Source organism: Daucus carota, chromosome 4, assembly GCF_001625215.2.
Source record: "Daucus carota subsp. sativus chromosome 4, DH1 v3.0, whole genome shotgun sequence".
Classification (NCBI taxonomy): Eukaryota; Viridiplantae; Streptophyta; class Magnoliopsida; order Apiales; family Apiaceae; genus Daucus; species Daucus carota.
In genome coordinates this window covers 39,671,157-39,687,882 of record NC_030384.2, presented here as the reverse complement: position 1 = coordinate 39,687,882, position 16,726 = coordinate 39,671,157, and the positions used below count along the sequence as shown (strand labels likewise).

General features: G+C 34.5%; 3 protein-coding genes across 3 annotated transcripts; 1 reads left to right on the top strand and 2 right to left on the bottom strand.

The window, feature by feature from the left end:
- The first annotated feature begins 728 nt into the window (after positions 1-728).
- Positions 729-2,716, top strand: LOC108218419 (H/ACA ribonucleoprotein complex subunit 4). Its single transcript, XM_017391345.2, has one exon. It carries the CDS (start codon positions 810-812, stop codon positions 2,499-2,501), a length of 1,692 nt encoding a protein of 563 aa, XP_017246834.2. The 5' UTR covers positions 729-809; the 3' UTR covers positions 2,502-2,716.
- A 1,150-nt stretch (positions 2,717-3,866) lies between these two features.
- On the bottom strand, positions 3,867-4,711 carry LOC135152048 (protein RSI-1). The gene is made up of 2 exons (XM_064091503.1): positions 4,460-4,711; positions 3,867-4,334 (listed from the first exon to the last, which is right to left on the bottom strand). Exons 1-2 carry the CDS (start codon positions 4,526-4,528, stop codon positions 4,128-4,130), a joined length of 276 nt encoding a protein of 91 aa, XP_063947573.1. The 5' UTR covers positions 4,529-4,711; the 3' UTR covers positions 3,867-4,127.
- Positions 4,712-10,447: 5,736 nt separating this feature from the next.
- LOC108218420 (DELLA protein GAI) lies at positions 10,448-12,641 on the bottom strand. Its single transcript, XM_017391346.2, has one exon. The coding sequence runs from the start codon at positions 12,293-12,295 to the stop codon at positions 10,703-10,705; it is 1,593 nt and encodes a 530-aa protein (XP_017246835.1). The 5' UTR covers positions 12,296-12,641; the 3' UTR covers positions 10,448-10,702.
- Positions 12,642-16,726: the final 4,085 nt, after the last annotated feature.

Here is a 16,726-nt window from a genome sequence, read left to right as displayed (position 1 = left end):
TTTTACTAAATCATTTATAAAAAAAATTAACCGTTTGTTTTTTTACTACAGAACCACTCCGATTACCTTCATAATTGTCTCTATTATTTATCAAAATAATTCAGGAATTAATAAAGAAACGTAGCTATGTAGTTATAAACATATTTAGCTATAAATATATATTTATGTGATCACCCTAACTATGTTGCTTTAGAAATTCTTAAATTATTTTGATAAATACTAGTGACAATTATGAAGGTACTCGAAGTGGTTTGGTAGTAAAAAAAATAAACGGTTGATTTTTGGTAAATGATTAACTAAAGAGGTATGAATAGTGATATGAGCAAAATGATATATATTTGGTTTATAGTGACTTAAACAAGTCCCCGATGAGATGGGTGGGTCAAGTGAGATATTTTGACGAAATTGATGGCTAGTTTGAAATATAACCCGATCAGTATATAACTTATTTATTCTCGTTCTAGTGTCCCGTCCGAGCTGATCCAAACAAAAATGTTATCAGTATTTACAGACTACCTGGATGGCTGGATTTGTATTTTGTACGAAGAACCATCTGGCTCTCTAATCCAACTGAGACGTTTTGGGCTGAATGGAGCTCTTTCTAATACGGGCTTACAAATCTGGGCTGGTTTGACCCCTTGAATACATGGACTTACTTCTCAGCCCAACACCACTCCAACCCAAGTCTGAACCCAACTTACCAAAACAAACCCTTCAAAAACCCCTAAACCCTACTCATCATCCTCACTCAAACCCTCCCCATTCTCCAAAACCCTAATTTCCTAAACCCCCACCACCACCACGCCGCCATGTCCGACATGAAGAAAAAACCCAAATCAAAAATCGAGGAAGACGACCAAGACAAAACCCTCCAAACCACCGATTACCTCATCAAGCCCCAGTCTTTTACCCCATCAATTGACACTTCTCAATGGCCCATTCTCCTCAAGAACTACGATCGTCTCAATGTCCGTACAGGTCACTACACTCCACTCCCCTCAGGCTACTCACCACTCAAACGCCCCCTAGCTGAGTACATTAGGTATGGTGTGATGAATCTTGATAAGCCTGCTAATCCCTCTTCTCACGAGGTTGTTGCTTGGATTAAGAGGATTCTTCGTGTTGAGAAGACGGGGCATTCGGGGACTCTGGACCCCAAGGTTACTGGGAATTTGATTGTTTGTATTGATAGAGCGACTAGGTTGGTGAAGTCACAACAGGGGGCTGGGAAAGAGTATGTTTGTATTGCTAGGTTGCATTCTGGGGTGAGTGATGCTGCGAAAGTGGCGAGGGCGTTGGAAAGTTTGACTGGGGCGGTGTTTCAGAGGCCTCCGTTGATTTCGGCGGTTAAGAGGCAGTTGAGGATTAGGACTATTTATGAGAGTAAGATGCTTGAGTATGATGCGGAGAAGCATTTGGTTGTGTTTTGGATTTCGTGTGAGGCGGGGACTTATGTGAGGACAATGTGTGTTCATTTGGGCTTGATTTTGGGGGTCGGGGCGCATATGCAGGAGTTGAGGAGGGTGCGGTCGGGGATTATGGGGGAGAAGGATAATATGGTGACGATGCATGATGTGATGGATGCTCAATGGGTGTTTGATAATTTTAGGGATGAGAGTTATTTGAGGCGGGTGATTATGCCGCTTGAGGTGCTTTTGACTAGTTATAAGAGGTTGGTTGTCAAGGATTCGGCGGTGAATGCGATTTGTTATGGGGCTAAGTTGATGATTCCGGGGTTGTTGAGGTTTGAGAATGATGTTGAAGTTGGGGAGGAGGTTGTTTTGATGACTACCAAGGGTGAGGCAATTGCTTTGGGGATTGCGGAGATGACTACGGCTGTTATGGCTACTTGTGATCATGGGGTTGTTGCGAAGATTAAGAGGGTGGTGATGGATAGGGATACTTATCCTAGGAAATGGGGGTTGGGACCTAAGGCTTCGATGAAGAAGAAGTTGGTTGCTGAGGGGAAATTGGATAAGCATGGGAAGCCGAATGAGAAGACACCAGCTGAATGGTTGAGGAATGTTGTTCTTCCCACTGGTGGGGATTCTATTGTTGCTGGCCTATCAGCTGTGACTGAACCTGTCAAGGCAGAGCCTATCGAGGAGAGTGATGTAAAGAAGAAGAAGAAGGATAAGAGGAAGCTAGAGGACACTGATTCCAGCCCTGCACCAGAAGTTTCCAAGAAAATTAAAGTTGAGGAAGCTTTGGAGAGTGACAAGAAAGACAAGAAAAAGAAGAAGAAAAAGGGAGGTGAAGAGGAAGCTGCTGCTGTTTCGGATGTGGAAACACCGAAAAAGGAAAAGAAAAAGAAGAGCAAGGAAACTGATGAACCGGTGACTGAGGAGAAATCTGAGAAGAAAAAGAAAAAGAAGAAGAGCAAAGATGCTGAAAATGGTGATTCGCCCTCAGCTGCTGTTGGCAGTGGTGATGATGCTACCAAGAGCGAGAAGAAGAAAGAAAAGAAGAAAAAGAAGAAGAAAGATGGGGCAGACGAGTAAATGAAAAATCAGCATATCATGGTAATACCATATATCCTATCCGTTTTTGTATCATCTCCAGGAATTTGTAATTGCTTATGTGTTAGGTTTTTTCATAGGTGCTTAATTCCAAAAGACTTTGTTGAACTCAAGTGACATGAGCTTATGCTTATTGCTCTTGATTAGCACTGCGATTGTCATGTTTATTTATAATGTTCCAGAGGCTTATGTTTTCATTTCGGAACATTGCTATTATATCAGCTTCAAATATGGTTGCGATCTTATGTTTTCCATTATTTTTTGATATAGAACAAATAATCGTATCAGTTTTTTAAATGATCAATGGTACTATTACATAGTGATTCATGACTTGCAATGCATCACTAAGCTCTATCCCCCTTCGCAATAATTTGCACCGCCAGGTTCCTTTCTATAAAACCCTTGTGGCTGTATGCCTGTACTACATCCTAGCTCTTTTGCCCTGTAGGTTTTGGGTGCTCTGTTTTTAACCCATTGAACATCAATGGACCAACCTGGAAGCCCTCAGACGCGGCTCCAATGCATTACTGCATTGCATTTACAATGTTCAAAATTTTAATTTTCATTACTTCATGCAGAAAAGCAACTAGTAAAACTATGTGTATATATTGTGCCCCTTTTTATTTGTATGTTACAGTCGGTCACATTCCATGTTTTGATCGTGCTCCTAGTCAATTTTTATAAGAATGCATCGATTGATTTCTTTCAGCCTATAGCGGAAATGGTTAGAAATCAAGCATGGGAAACATATTACAAAATGTGATGGACATGACTTATAAATTTGATACACAGATAGGGGAATAAGTTGCTTTTGACTCGGCAAAATACACCTGCATTGTTTGGAGCAATGTTGTTTATAGTCGCACTTTGTTTATAGTAGTTGATTTTGGACACGCAACTTTCTCATAATAATACTAAAAACCAAGTAGGGGACTTAATGTGTCCAAATAACTCAAGTTGGCTCTCATTGAAAATTTGACTCAATTATGATTACTAAAACTAAAACTTGCTATTTGTCACACGAAATTATGATAAAATTTGGCTCAGATATAATTACTAAAACTTTCTATTTGTATGAATGAAAACCATATTTTATCGTGATTTTGTGAGGGAAAAACAAGTTATCCACATTCCAATATATACGTTGGGATCTCGTAAATTCAATTCTAGAAAGGAAACAGAATTAGTATTTTTCTAATGATTTCTTCATTTAACATCAATATGACGACGTTAGTGTTATTTGTATTCTGGGTCAGAGTAAATGGACAAATCTAAAGGAATGAGTTACTATACGGGAATCCTAGGAGGTAAAACACCAAAAACAAGACAAGAAATGCGAGTCCAGTGTGCAACACAACATTGTTCATTCACTTGTAACTCCATCACTGAAACTTATAATCAAATTACAAGAGTACAAGATTAACAAAGGAAGGAATACAAAAACAACACAAAAATTACTGTTGTCGAATGGAACTGACATAGGTTACTCCCCGTTACACAATAGATACTATTATGCTATAATCCAAGACTGGCGGATGGATAAAATTTTAAAAAAAAGGTGTATATATAGATAGATGAATGAAAAATAACATATAGAAATTAATAAAACTAAGGGCACTTAGGAGTTCCTTGTTGAGTCTTCCAGCGATTGTAGCAAGGGCATGTCTGTTTGTTTCCGTACGTGCCTGGAGGAACGCAGAGGCACTTAGCGCAGCACTTCTGGCAGAAAAACATGCAAGGCTTCCTGTGTGATGTCGCCGAACATCTGTAAGAACATCTCGGTTTACAATCTCCCGGACGCAGCCTGTTGTATCCCTGTCTCCAAAAAAAAAATACAGATTCTATTAGCAAAATAATATTAAAATCTATGTCTTCCCAAAAAAAACACAATTGATATCAACTGATACTTCTCAAGTCCTCAGGGCATTAGCAGTAAGTACCTCGACAATGTCGAATGATGCAACCAAGAAAAGTAAGGACAAGATCAGCAATGCTTTTCTGGCTGCCATTATCTAGCTAGTAAAATTTTGTGTTATTGGTAGTGAAAGTGATGAGCAGAGCTTGAAGAGATGAATGAGAGGAGTGCGTATATATATAGGAAGGAATTTGCGTTATTTCTGGCGTAATTTGGGTGACTTAATCATGATAACATACATGAGATAACACGAAATCTGATATTTCATCTGATATTTCCTCGAATCGAATGGAAAGATCTTGAAATGATATGCATTTTGGGCAATTCGTTCCCGGTGAAACCGGCGCATATACCGTCTGTTATGTCCCACCTGTTACTAATGTCAACATTTGCATGTTACACTTTTGACCTTTTTTATCCTACCTATATTGGCTATATACAATTTTTAATTCTTTACGATCTTTTTGAAAGAATTCTATGATCTTAATGGCTTCAAAAAAGTTTTCCAAAACAAATTAGTGTATTCCTACTTCTTTTTGATGATATTTTGACATTTTGCACACATTTCCGATAGATAAACAAAAAGTTGTTTTACTCCAATGGTATTACTTATACTTGTTACCTTTAATTTAAAAATTAGTATTTATTTAATATTTAAGGTAATACATGTGAGAAGAGGTAGAGTTGGTGGCATTATAAGGTTGGTTTTTTGCTCCCTCAAATAAGGGAATGAGTTTTCTCTCCCCTAAAATTTTTAGGGGAAAATGAGCTGTGTTGGAGCACTGATTTTGATCCTAACTCCTAAATCTTGTCCACTTAGCCCAAATATGAGTAAGGAGAGTTTGCATTGGAGCTGCTCTTAGATATATTAAACAAAAATAGGTAAAAGATAGTCGAATTCAAAAAGAAATTAGAAAGAAAAGAATTCTTTTAAGAGCCCGATCAAAAACAGAGGGATTATTCCATGGGGTCTCTTCACATGCTTAACAGTTGAGAAAGAAGGCTAGAAATACATTTTAATACTTCTTATAAAATATAATTATATTTATTGAATTATTTTTCTGTTTTTGAAAAAAAAAATCATTTATGTTTTTATTAAAATGATAAATTTTAAAAATAAATTATGAAATTATACTTTATATTCATACTTAAAATGTGTGTCAAGCTGCAAAAAAAACTGTTAAAGAACATAGGGGATGGAAGGAATACTTTTCTCTCATGTGGTAGAAAAAGCAAATCAAATTTAATTGACGGAAGTAGAATCAATGGATTAAATGAAAACTAATTAGAATAATCTGATGTTTAATCAATTCAACATATAAAAAATTATTAATCTAATGTTTAACCAATTCATGGTTAATCTAGACCAATCTCCGATTCTTACACTAAACAACTTTTTTCCTGCAAAAGATACGGTCCTCAATCACTCCAACAGAAAAAACATGACTTATTATAATCGCTTACAACATAACTTATTACCTTTTAGAATAAATATTTCTCTTATAAACCGATAAACTTGACTTTTAAACCCTACCAAACCTCATGATAATATGAATTTGGTGCAAATATCGGTGTTGAGTTAACCATGCATACGTAACTTGTTACATGAGATTATAACGTTGACTTCTGCTCCCTGTAGTTTCAATATAATTAGAACGCCCCGTCGAAATTTTAATTTTGTGACCCCATCATAAACTACTTTGTTTATAAATTTATAATTAATAAAATACATATCTTAATGTGAAAGAATTTATAACTTGCTATCCTCCTGTCTAGCAGGCAAAAATTTCGCAGTCATAAAAAAAATGATTCATTTGACCTGAGAGTCTCCCTCCTTTCTTATAATGATAAGTTTTTGTGAAAGAATTTTTATGGAAAGAAAAGTCATGGAAGAATGACGGTTCATTCGGATCGATACGAGAGTCCCTCTTCTTTTTTTTATCATGATAAAAATAAATTTGATGAGAAGAAAAAGAGAACTTTAAAAAATTATTGTGATCTAACCGTAAAAACTCTAAAATCCCCATTATTAACTACTTCATCTATAAATTTCATACTAATGGAAACACATATTCTACGAAAACACAATTTATAACTCGCTATCCTGTCTAGCAAACAAACATTTACCTCCATGTGTAATTATCACTTTGTATATTATATCTGTTTCTGATTGAGCCTTACAAGTTCGTCTCGTTCAATACCAAAGATCATATTAAAGATGAGCAGACTAATATTTTGATCAAGTCAGTTTCTCACAAAATTTTTGATCGAGTCCGGTTCAAGAAGGCATCATAAGCCTCCATGTCGCCTATAATCATCCGTACGTAGATTCAAACATTTGATGCCGCCATTTAAAAAATGCGTTGAGATATTGGGATTCTTTCTTTAATAGAAGTGGAAGTTGCTTCTAGCTTTTATTTTCCTAAGTAAAAAATATTTTTCTTGACCTGTGTAAATAAGTAAAAGCATCTTTAGTTGCGAAAGCTAGATTAACTTATTTACTTCTCACTTCCACTCCATTTTTTTTTATTTAAATAAGAATTAATTTATTTTAACCTGACCCAAACGGCCTCAATATTATTTCTAAGCATGTATATACATGATTTCACTTTATAGCCTTTCATACAGTGTGTCGTAGTGGTAGTACATATTTATTATATAGTTTATAGTTTATTAGTTATAACCATAAATTTTAATAAATGCATAAAAATGAAATGAAATTACTTCTTTCAAAATTTATGAAATATTTCAACATGAATCTACCATTAAATAAAAGTTATCTAAAATTATTCAACTATAGATATTTATTGTGTTAAATTCATACATTTATTTTATGTTTTTTCTACACATTGAAATCTAATTGGAATCTACAAAATCATAAAATTGCTATATAAAACTCTATTATATAACTAATATTTATACCCGTGATGCTGGGTCCTTTTTTAATTTTAAAATGAATAAAATGAACTTCATTCATTCAACAAATATCATACATAAAAATTAAAACTGAACTTAGTTGAACACATTAAGCAAACGTTTTACAATATTGGATTGATAAATATTTATAGAAGTGAAGATATGAAAAAGAGTATTTCCAGTGGTATATAGAGAATGATTAATCTACCAAATCGGATAAGATTCTTATATTATACACATAAAATTTATCAAAACACACACCAAACACGTAAATTTGCGATTTCTGAACTTTCACTTTCTATACAAGAAAATTATTAATACAAATATTAACACGTAGGGGGTGTTTGGCCCGGTTAATGAGAATCGGAACCTTAATCTCATAACAAGTGTTTGTTTGGATTAGTTATTTGGTGCCATGGAATGGAACCCCAATCCTTTTAGGGGGTTAAATTATACTCTCCCCATCCTTTGGTTACCATACCATTCTCATTCCCATACCGTCCATTCCCATTCCCGATTACCATTCCCAACCTCAATCCAAACACCTTAGTTTTACGATTTCGATTTTCATCAAGTTAACCGTGCTGGCAGAAAAACGTTTGGACAAGAACGAGGGAGATATGAGAAATGAATTAAGGTGCTGGGTGTCCTGTGTCCCATAATCACATGTAAACATGTGGGTGTTGTATTGGTAAGCAGCAAGTGTAATTAAATGGGCACACAGAGCCCACATTGTATTATTTTCTTCCTCTTTTTTAGGCCCAAAGCTGCGCAACAGCAGTAGACACAATATACTGGTCCTTCTCATCTCTGAATCTGGAGACCCACAAATAAATGTACATATATATGTATGCAAGATTTTGAAGCTGAACAATATCTCCTTTTCGGTTCATATTTGTACACAGAGGGGGACAATGCACATGGGAGAGACTGGGTTGTTTTTTTTCTTCATAGGGTCCTTATTTAAGGCCATGTAACATCATCATTTATTTTATATATTTTGTGATGGAATAACAGAAAACTCTGGTCTAGAATAGGTAATTGAGTGTAATTAACAAAGACTTTGGATACTGCTCTATAAATAGATATGATTAATGTTTAACAATGGAAGCTTATTGAACATAGATACTAGTATATTAGTTCAGGTCCAGAAATTTAATAAATATTTTATGTGCTCTTTGTTTTGGATACATAAATAAAAATTTGTTATGACCTGCGGAGATTGAATGTTGCGCTTTACCCGTCCCTGGTTGACTGGTTCACATTGTTCTTGCAGTACGATCATATTTATTTTCAACTTATTGCTAATAAATTTTGGAATAAATATGTATATTAAAAAATCTTTAACTATAGGCAATTTCGGGTAACAGGCGTGTTCGTGTTAGCAATCGGGTCAAGCTAAAATCACTTAAAATTGAATAAAATTGAAAATTGAAGTTATTAGAAATGAAATTCTAATTTCGAGTCCATTTCGGGTCAATCGGGTGATTTTCGGGTCAGTTTCGGGTTTCTGTCTCGATAAATAGGGTTTCGGGTTGGGTCGGGTTTCGGGTCGTGTCTGATATTGTCAACTTTAAACTATATATTCAGAAATCCGAAAATATGTGGCAAAATTCAAAATATCACGTAACAAAAAATAATATAACAATATTTTACCTTTCGCTTACCCAAATTTCGACAAAAATAGGTAAGGTTCTTCTTCTTTTTTTTTTTCCCCTAAAGAATATACTATTTAACATAAAATAAATTCTATAATTTTTCTCGTATAACACTTTTATTAATATATGACTGTTGGACTCAACTGCCATATGCGTGGACCCGACAGTCATATATTATGTCGTATAACAGTCATATATTAATAAATTTTATAATTTTTCTCGTATAACACTTTTATTAATAAATTTATTTTACCTTTTGAGATGTAGAGTAAAACAGCCTCAACTGCCCGAATAATTTTAAGTTTTAGTTCTATTGTTCCGTAACGTAAAATAGTAAGAGCTATGATGTACAATAAGATTAAACCTCATAGATAGATTTGGGTACATATATAGTTGATGCCCACTAAAAAGATGATACATTCGCAAGTCGGTGTCAGTCTCATTCAAAAATGCAATAATTAAAGTTATTCTAATCCTATAGACTAATAAGAATTTGATACCTTACATCATAATCTCATAATATAAGTTGATAAAGTTTGGTTAGTATGGTGACCACTTACCAACTTATAACTCTTATCTATCATCCACTGTACTGTATCATCGCCTCAAATTTTTATTTCAAAAAGTTTGAAACATATATAAATATTTCTGGAGAAAAAAATAGAGTTAACAGATTTATATAAATAATTAATTAATTAATTTCATTAAATATTTTATCATAAAAAATGGGCAGTTAAAAGTAGGGTTAAAAATGGGGCGGGTTCGGGGCGGGGACTTCATTGCCCAGCCCCGCCCCACATAATTCATCCCCGCCCCATTCCCCGCGGGGATTTATTTTTAATCCCCATCCCCGCCCCACCGGGGACTTAATATAATTTCGCCCCACCCCGCCCCGCTTCTATAATATTACACTTTAAATAATTACTTTAAAATTAAGTAATTTTTTTTTCAAAATTTAATAAAAATATACGAGACATGTATATTAAAAGCAAAAAACTAATGATAATAGAAATCAAAGAGACATGTTATACATTGTAAAATTATAGTTTTGTGTATTAAAAATAATAATATTAAATATAATAAATATATTATATTAAATATAATAAAAATATTATATTAAATATAATTATTTATTTATATTAAATATATGCGGGGCGGGGCGGAGAATTCCCGCGCGGATTCAGCAAATACCATACTTGCCCCATATTTTGGCGGGGCAGAAAATCATTCCCCGTCACTGCCCCATTCCCCATATTAGCGGGGCGGATCTGCCTCATTCGTGGCGGGTTAGGGCGGGTTCCCATTTTCCCCACCCCATTTTTAACCCTAGTTAAAAGCTACGGAAAGATTAATCACTTTCGGCATTTATTTATTCTAAACAGAAGACGAACGTATTCGGCAATGTAAGAACTAAATACAATTTGCATAAATACCAAATATGAGAGTCCAGAAGAAAAACCAAATATATAAATTACTATTTAAATAGGTAAGTGTAAAAGCCAGCTGACCTGGAAAACAAGTGGTACAAAATATATATTTTATCATGATAATTTAAAAAACAGGATTTGACGCGCTGTCCCTGTCACCATCACTGTCCATCAAACTTCTCACCGCCACATCAGCAACCCACTTCTTTTATTACAAAAGGCAGTCATAAGTTTGTCCGATCTAACTCGGACCACCGAGTTGACTCATCAAACGGGTCCAACGAGTTGCCAGGCCGAGGTAGCAATAAGCGAGCGAGTGTGCCAACCCAACATAAGTGACCCGTCATTTTCTTCCACCTGGTACCCGTCCCCACCAGCAAATAGAGCCAATAGCATGCTAGCCTGCTTATATGCGTTGGACCCGAGGTGAACCGAGTCAAACCCGGCCTCACACATCCGGGTCCTCCACTGAGTCAGTGTCTCGTGTCGCTCAACTCGGTCAGGTCCTTCACATGATACCACGTTACAGATCTGTCTTCCTAGGTACACATCTGACATGAGTAAATCTTGAGTGTCATTAGTCTGAGTGAACCCGGTCGTCTCGAGCGAGTCAAACATTGTTGAATAATAATGCAAAGCCTGGGTAAACCTGTCCAGGAACACTGGACTATTGTGGTTTGATTCTTGCTCAACGACTGTAACTATTTTAGGATTCATTTTCTTGATTGAATTCAGTACCTTTTCAATTGCGCCAGGCCGGGCCAATAGCCTGTGAAGCTCAAAAACCGAGTTCACAGCCACGGCCTCTTCCTCCCTGGGACGGATATTCAGCATCGAAGCATCAATATCCGCCAGGGAGTTGGCGACGAATCCACGGAATTCAAACTCAATTCCGATGGATTCCGCCAACTGGGCTAATTTATAGCCCACTTCCTGCAATGCATCGGTATTATCCGGCTGTGGCGGACCAATCCCAGTTAACCTAAAACTAGGAGGTCCGCCATTCCGCAAAGCCAACGCTTGCAGAAGCGCCGGCCATTGCATCCCTTGCTTCAATCCAAAATCAATCACATGAACCCGATTACACCCAGCAAAGGCCTCCAGAATAGCCTGATTCGCCGTAAAGTGCGCAAACTTCAAATACGGACACGACTCATAAAAATGCATCTGATACATGTCCAAAAACGAAACCTCGAGAGAGTCCTTCGGAAAAATCTTATAAATCTTTCTCGCCAACGCATGAGCGAAATAACTCGCCACTTTCCTCATGGACCCAACTTGCGAAGTCGAGAGTAAGCTCACATGTTTCACCAGCGCATCCGCGAGCTTCAAATCATCGACTTGAATCGCTTCAGCACAAGCCAACAAAGTATGCACAAGCCTCACCCCAGCCTCCTGAGAATCAACAACCAAAGGACCTGGCCCTGATTCCACAACACAACTCTCACTAACTTTCATTCTCTTACTACCACTACTAGTACTACTATCACCGCCATAAATAGCACCGCCTGGAATGGCTCGAAGATCGTACTCGGAATGATTATCATGGATTAAACTAGAGTGAGTCTCCGACACGGAGGGACTGAGCTCAGTCAACATACTCTCCACCCAAGTGGAGATATCAGCAGGATTGTAATGAGTGGTTTCAGAGAGGTGAGTAGCGCCGTGTACAGTATCAATCCCCATAGCCACTTCAAGCTGTTCAAGCTTCTTGGCAATAACAGTCATGTCCGAGGCGCGAACTTTGTATCCCAACACAGCGAGAAGCTCGTCCATTGTGTCCGGCTGATCTTCAATCCACATCTTCGCCGCCGACGAACCTTGGCCTTTCTCAGGCGGCCGATCTCGTTTAGTCACCATTTTTTATGATGAAACCCTGAGATATTTTTGGAAATAGAGATTTATATACTTGAGGAGTTGAGAAGAGAGTACATGTGAGCACAAAAACTTGGATGCAGTTTGCACTTTTAGGTAAGTAGGCTCAGAAAATAATGAACATAGCTGCGGGTGCTGACGGAGAGCTCGAGCTTCGAGGAGAGCAAGTCAGGGAGAAAGAAGAGAGGAGAGATACGAGTATAATAAAGTAAAGGAAGAGATAAGGAAGAGCTCTTGGCCAGCAATACGATCTGTGTCCTCGATATCATCAAATTTTAAAATTGATTCTCACTATTTTATTTACTGCTACATGTATAATTGTTGCATTCAGAATTTCAGATACAAATATCAGTACACTCTCTGTTTTTAAACGATGGATGCTTGATTTTTTACACCTATTTTGATGTGTTTTGACCAGGTTTTTAAATTGTTATATTTTATTCTTTAAATTTATTCAGAAAAATAATATTTTTAAAAAACTGGCCTAAACACATTCAGTGTGCAAAAAACCAAATGTAGTGTAAATAAACAGAGAGAATAACCATTTATTTTGAGTATGCATCACATAGAAGGTGAGATTCGTGTTCTATCAGTGTTAGAGAAGAGTACATAATATTTTGCATCAACTGTTACTGGGTAGCAAGGGTGGGTATCGGGTGAATCTCATAAAATTGATCAAATTGTGAATTTCAGTTTTTCAGATATTCAATCTATTCTATCAAAATAAAAAATATTCTACTGTTTAATATGATTGGTTTTGTCAATTTTGTTTTAAAATTGTTTATTTTGACAATATTTCATTATATATATTTCTACATGGGATTGTGGGTCTGTTTGTCGACGAAACTTCTAGTATCTTTTTAACATTTTAATTTACTTCTACTCCTTGCATACCATTTGTCAAAATAAACAGAAGCATTTTTTTTAGATTGCTGGAATAGCAACGTTTCAGTTGCTGCAAGATCGTCGATATGACTTTTAATTCAAAACTCTTATTTGTTCTTGTATATCCTGCATTTCTAATAATATAACATGAGTAATTTATCTTGCACGTTTGTGTTAAATTTAAGTGTTATTCTGTTTTGCATATTTATGATAAATTTAAGTATTGCGCCGGTAAACTATTTGCTTGTGTGAAGCAATGAACAAAATTTCCAGAATAACATGATTGTAGTGACATTTGTCAGCAAATTAAAAAATAATATACTCCACCCGTTCCATTTAATTCTATACATTCATTATTTGACAAGCACTTTATATTTCCATCAAATATGGTTTCCTATCTTATTTATAAAACTGAATGATAATGAAGATGGTATCCGATACCCAAATTATTTGTGATCTCTACGAAACTTGATACTACAATTTTTGTTGTAAAGTTGTCACAGCTAGGAAGACAAGTGTCTATTAAGCTCCCCGAAAACAGTAATGCATAATACGAAACACCAACACACAAACTAGCAGGAAAAGGAAACAATCATAATCATTTATAGAAGAAAGAAACTGAAAAATTATGGAAGTTTTGAAACGAACACATTAACAAAAAGCCACAAATGGTTCTTGTCAGAATCTCGCATTACTTCTTTTTGCAAAACGAAGGGTGGCGATTGTTATAACTTACAACCAACTGGGAAACACGTTTAAGATCACACGAGAGATGTTACTTCAAGTAATATAACGGTTAGTGTGACGTTTTCAGTTGTTCTGAAAGTGTAACTTTTTGAGGAATCTCGGCAAATAAAATGGCCGGCCGTTAAATGATTCTGCCCATCTATCCTGTGACCATTCCATACGGGGAGGTGAAGCTGCGTCTGCCAAGAAATGGAATCCTATAAAATTAAAGTTGGGACACGTTTTCCTTTTACAGTATTACATATAATAAAGGAGTACATAAAACTTTTAAAAAATAATAACCTTTTTAGAAGCACATAATTTAATTTTTATTTTAAAATGACACTAAATATGTTGTCTCATATTTTGATAGAATCCTTATAAGGTAGGTCGTAAACTGATGAGAAACATATTCTAATCCATTTGATGGAATAGTTTTCATATTTTTGAATCATCAATTTATATCTCATCCATCTACGTTACGAGATAATCAGATCAGATTCCAGATATCTATTTAATAAATTATTTATTTCTAAATGTAAATATAAATTAAAAATTATTAATTTTGATGAATAGTTACCATAAAAATTGAAGTAAAATAAATCATAAAACTATAAAAATGACTGAACTTTCCCGAACGTTTTTTTTTGATAAAAATTACTCCAAAATCATAAGTTACTCATAAATTACTTTTATTATATATATATATTTTTAATAACTCATAAATTATTAATAATTCAAAGTTTTTCAAACAGACATTTTAAACTATCAGCTTATCAGATAAGTCACGTTAAGTCATAAGTAATGTTAAATTATAAGCCATAATCTTGGCAAAAAAGGCTCCTTTAACATGTGTATTAATTAGTTTTGTAAAAAGCGGGTTTTAGACTTACGCGGTGAAGGCACCGCTAAACATTAATATGATAATCAGAGGTTAATCATGTTTTTGACCGATTAATCCCGTCTTTAACCGATTTTGAGAAAAAAAACGATTTTTCAGCTGATTAATGCTTAATCGAGACTGTGCTCGTCAGATAAGCGATTAATCAACTATTTTTAGAACACTGGTATTAATAAATGATTTAACACAATCAGCGGAGATGAACGTCGAGCTGAATTTATGGAGTAAAATTTGGTCATTTGAATCATAACTAAATGGGGCCTCTCCTGCTATTGTTGCCAAGCCCAAATCCAATAAAATGTGAAGATGGGCTCATCAATTAACATGGGTCGGTCCAATAAATAAATACACCAAAGGAAAGATCACAAAAATAATCAGAAAAGATGGCCGAGGCGGCAGTCTCCGACTATCAATACAATACCCTGAGAGTGGCTGAGACGCTCCTTTATTTCACAAACTAGTGAAAAAACCGCGCTTCACGGCGGCGTTATGAATTTTTTATAAATTTAGATAAAATATTGTTTTAGGTACTTTCCCGTCAAACATAATACTAATAAAAAAGTATTATTATTTAGGTAAAAATTAATTTGGGCCGTCCTCCCCTTAAACACAATACTAATAAATAATCTTTTTTATAAATTTTGATACGAAATAATATTATAATTCCATAAAAGTTATTTTCAGTCGTGTTCCCGTTAAACATATCTTCAATAATTTATATATTATCGAAAATAAGAATTGTATATATTAATTTACATAACTTAATTATAATTTGTATTTTATCTATTATTATTAGTTTGAATAAATATAATCCTATTTCTTTTAGGATTACTAAATAAGAAAAGAATTGTATCATCGTTAGAATTCTATAAGAAATACTATTGTATCATCTTTAGAATTTAATAAGAAATACCAAATAAGAAAAGAATTGTATATATTAATTTACATAACTTAATTATAATTTGTATTTTATCTATTATTATTAGTTTGAATAAATATAATCTTATTTCTTTTAGGATTACTAAATAAGAAAAGAATTGTATCATCGTTAGAATTCTATAAGAAATACTATTGTATCATCTTTAGAATTTAATAAGAAATACCAAATAAGAAAAGAACTGTATCATCTTTAGAATTAAATAAGAAAAGAATTGTATTACTTTTAGAATTCTTGGACCTGATTTTTTGAATTATAATTATATTTTCTCTCCGAAATTCAAGAAAATTTAGAAGACTGAATCGAACAATCCTAGAGACGCTCGCATCCTCCTTTATATATATATACTAGTGAAAAAAGCCGCGCTTCGCGGCGGCGTGATAAATTTTGATATGAATCAGAATTATAATAGGATAAAAATTATTTTGAGTTATCTTCCCATTAAACATATCACAAATAAAAAATATTATAATTGATATAAAAATTTGTTTAAGTGATCATCCTGTCAAACACAACACAAATAAAAAAATTAGTTCGAACCCCCCTCCGTCAAAGACAATATTAATCCATAATTATTATTTTTATGATAAATTAAATATTATAATTTAGATCAAAATTAGTTTGAGCCGCTCTTTTGTCAGACACAATACTTATAACAAAACATTATAATTTATATATTAGTTTGAGTCGTTTTAGTGTCAAACACAATACTAATAAAACTTATTCTAATTATGACAAAATTAAAGATTATTTTGAATTGTGTAACAAAAAAATATATTATAACATAGATAAAAAATTATTTTAGCGACTTTACCGTCAAACATAATACTAATAGAAGATTTATTATTATTTGGATAAAAATTAGTTTGGGCCGCCTCTCGTGCCCGTCAAACGATATACTAATCGAGAACCATTTACTTTATCATAAAATCAATATATGATACCTATTTTTTATATATTATTTTAT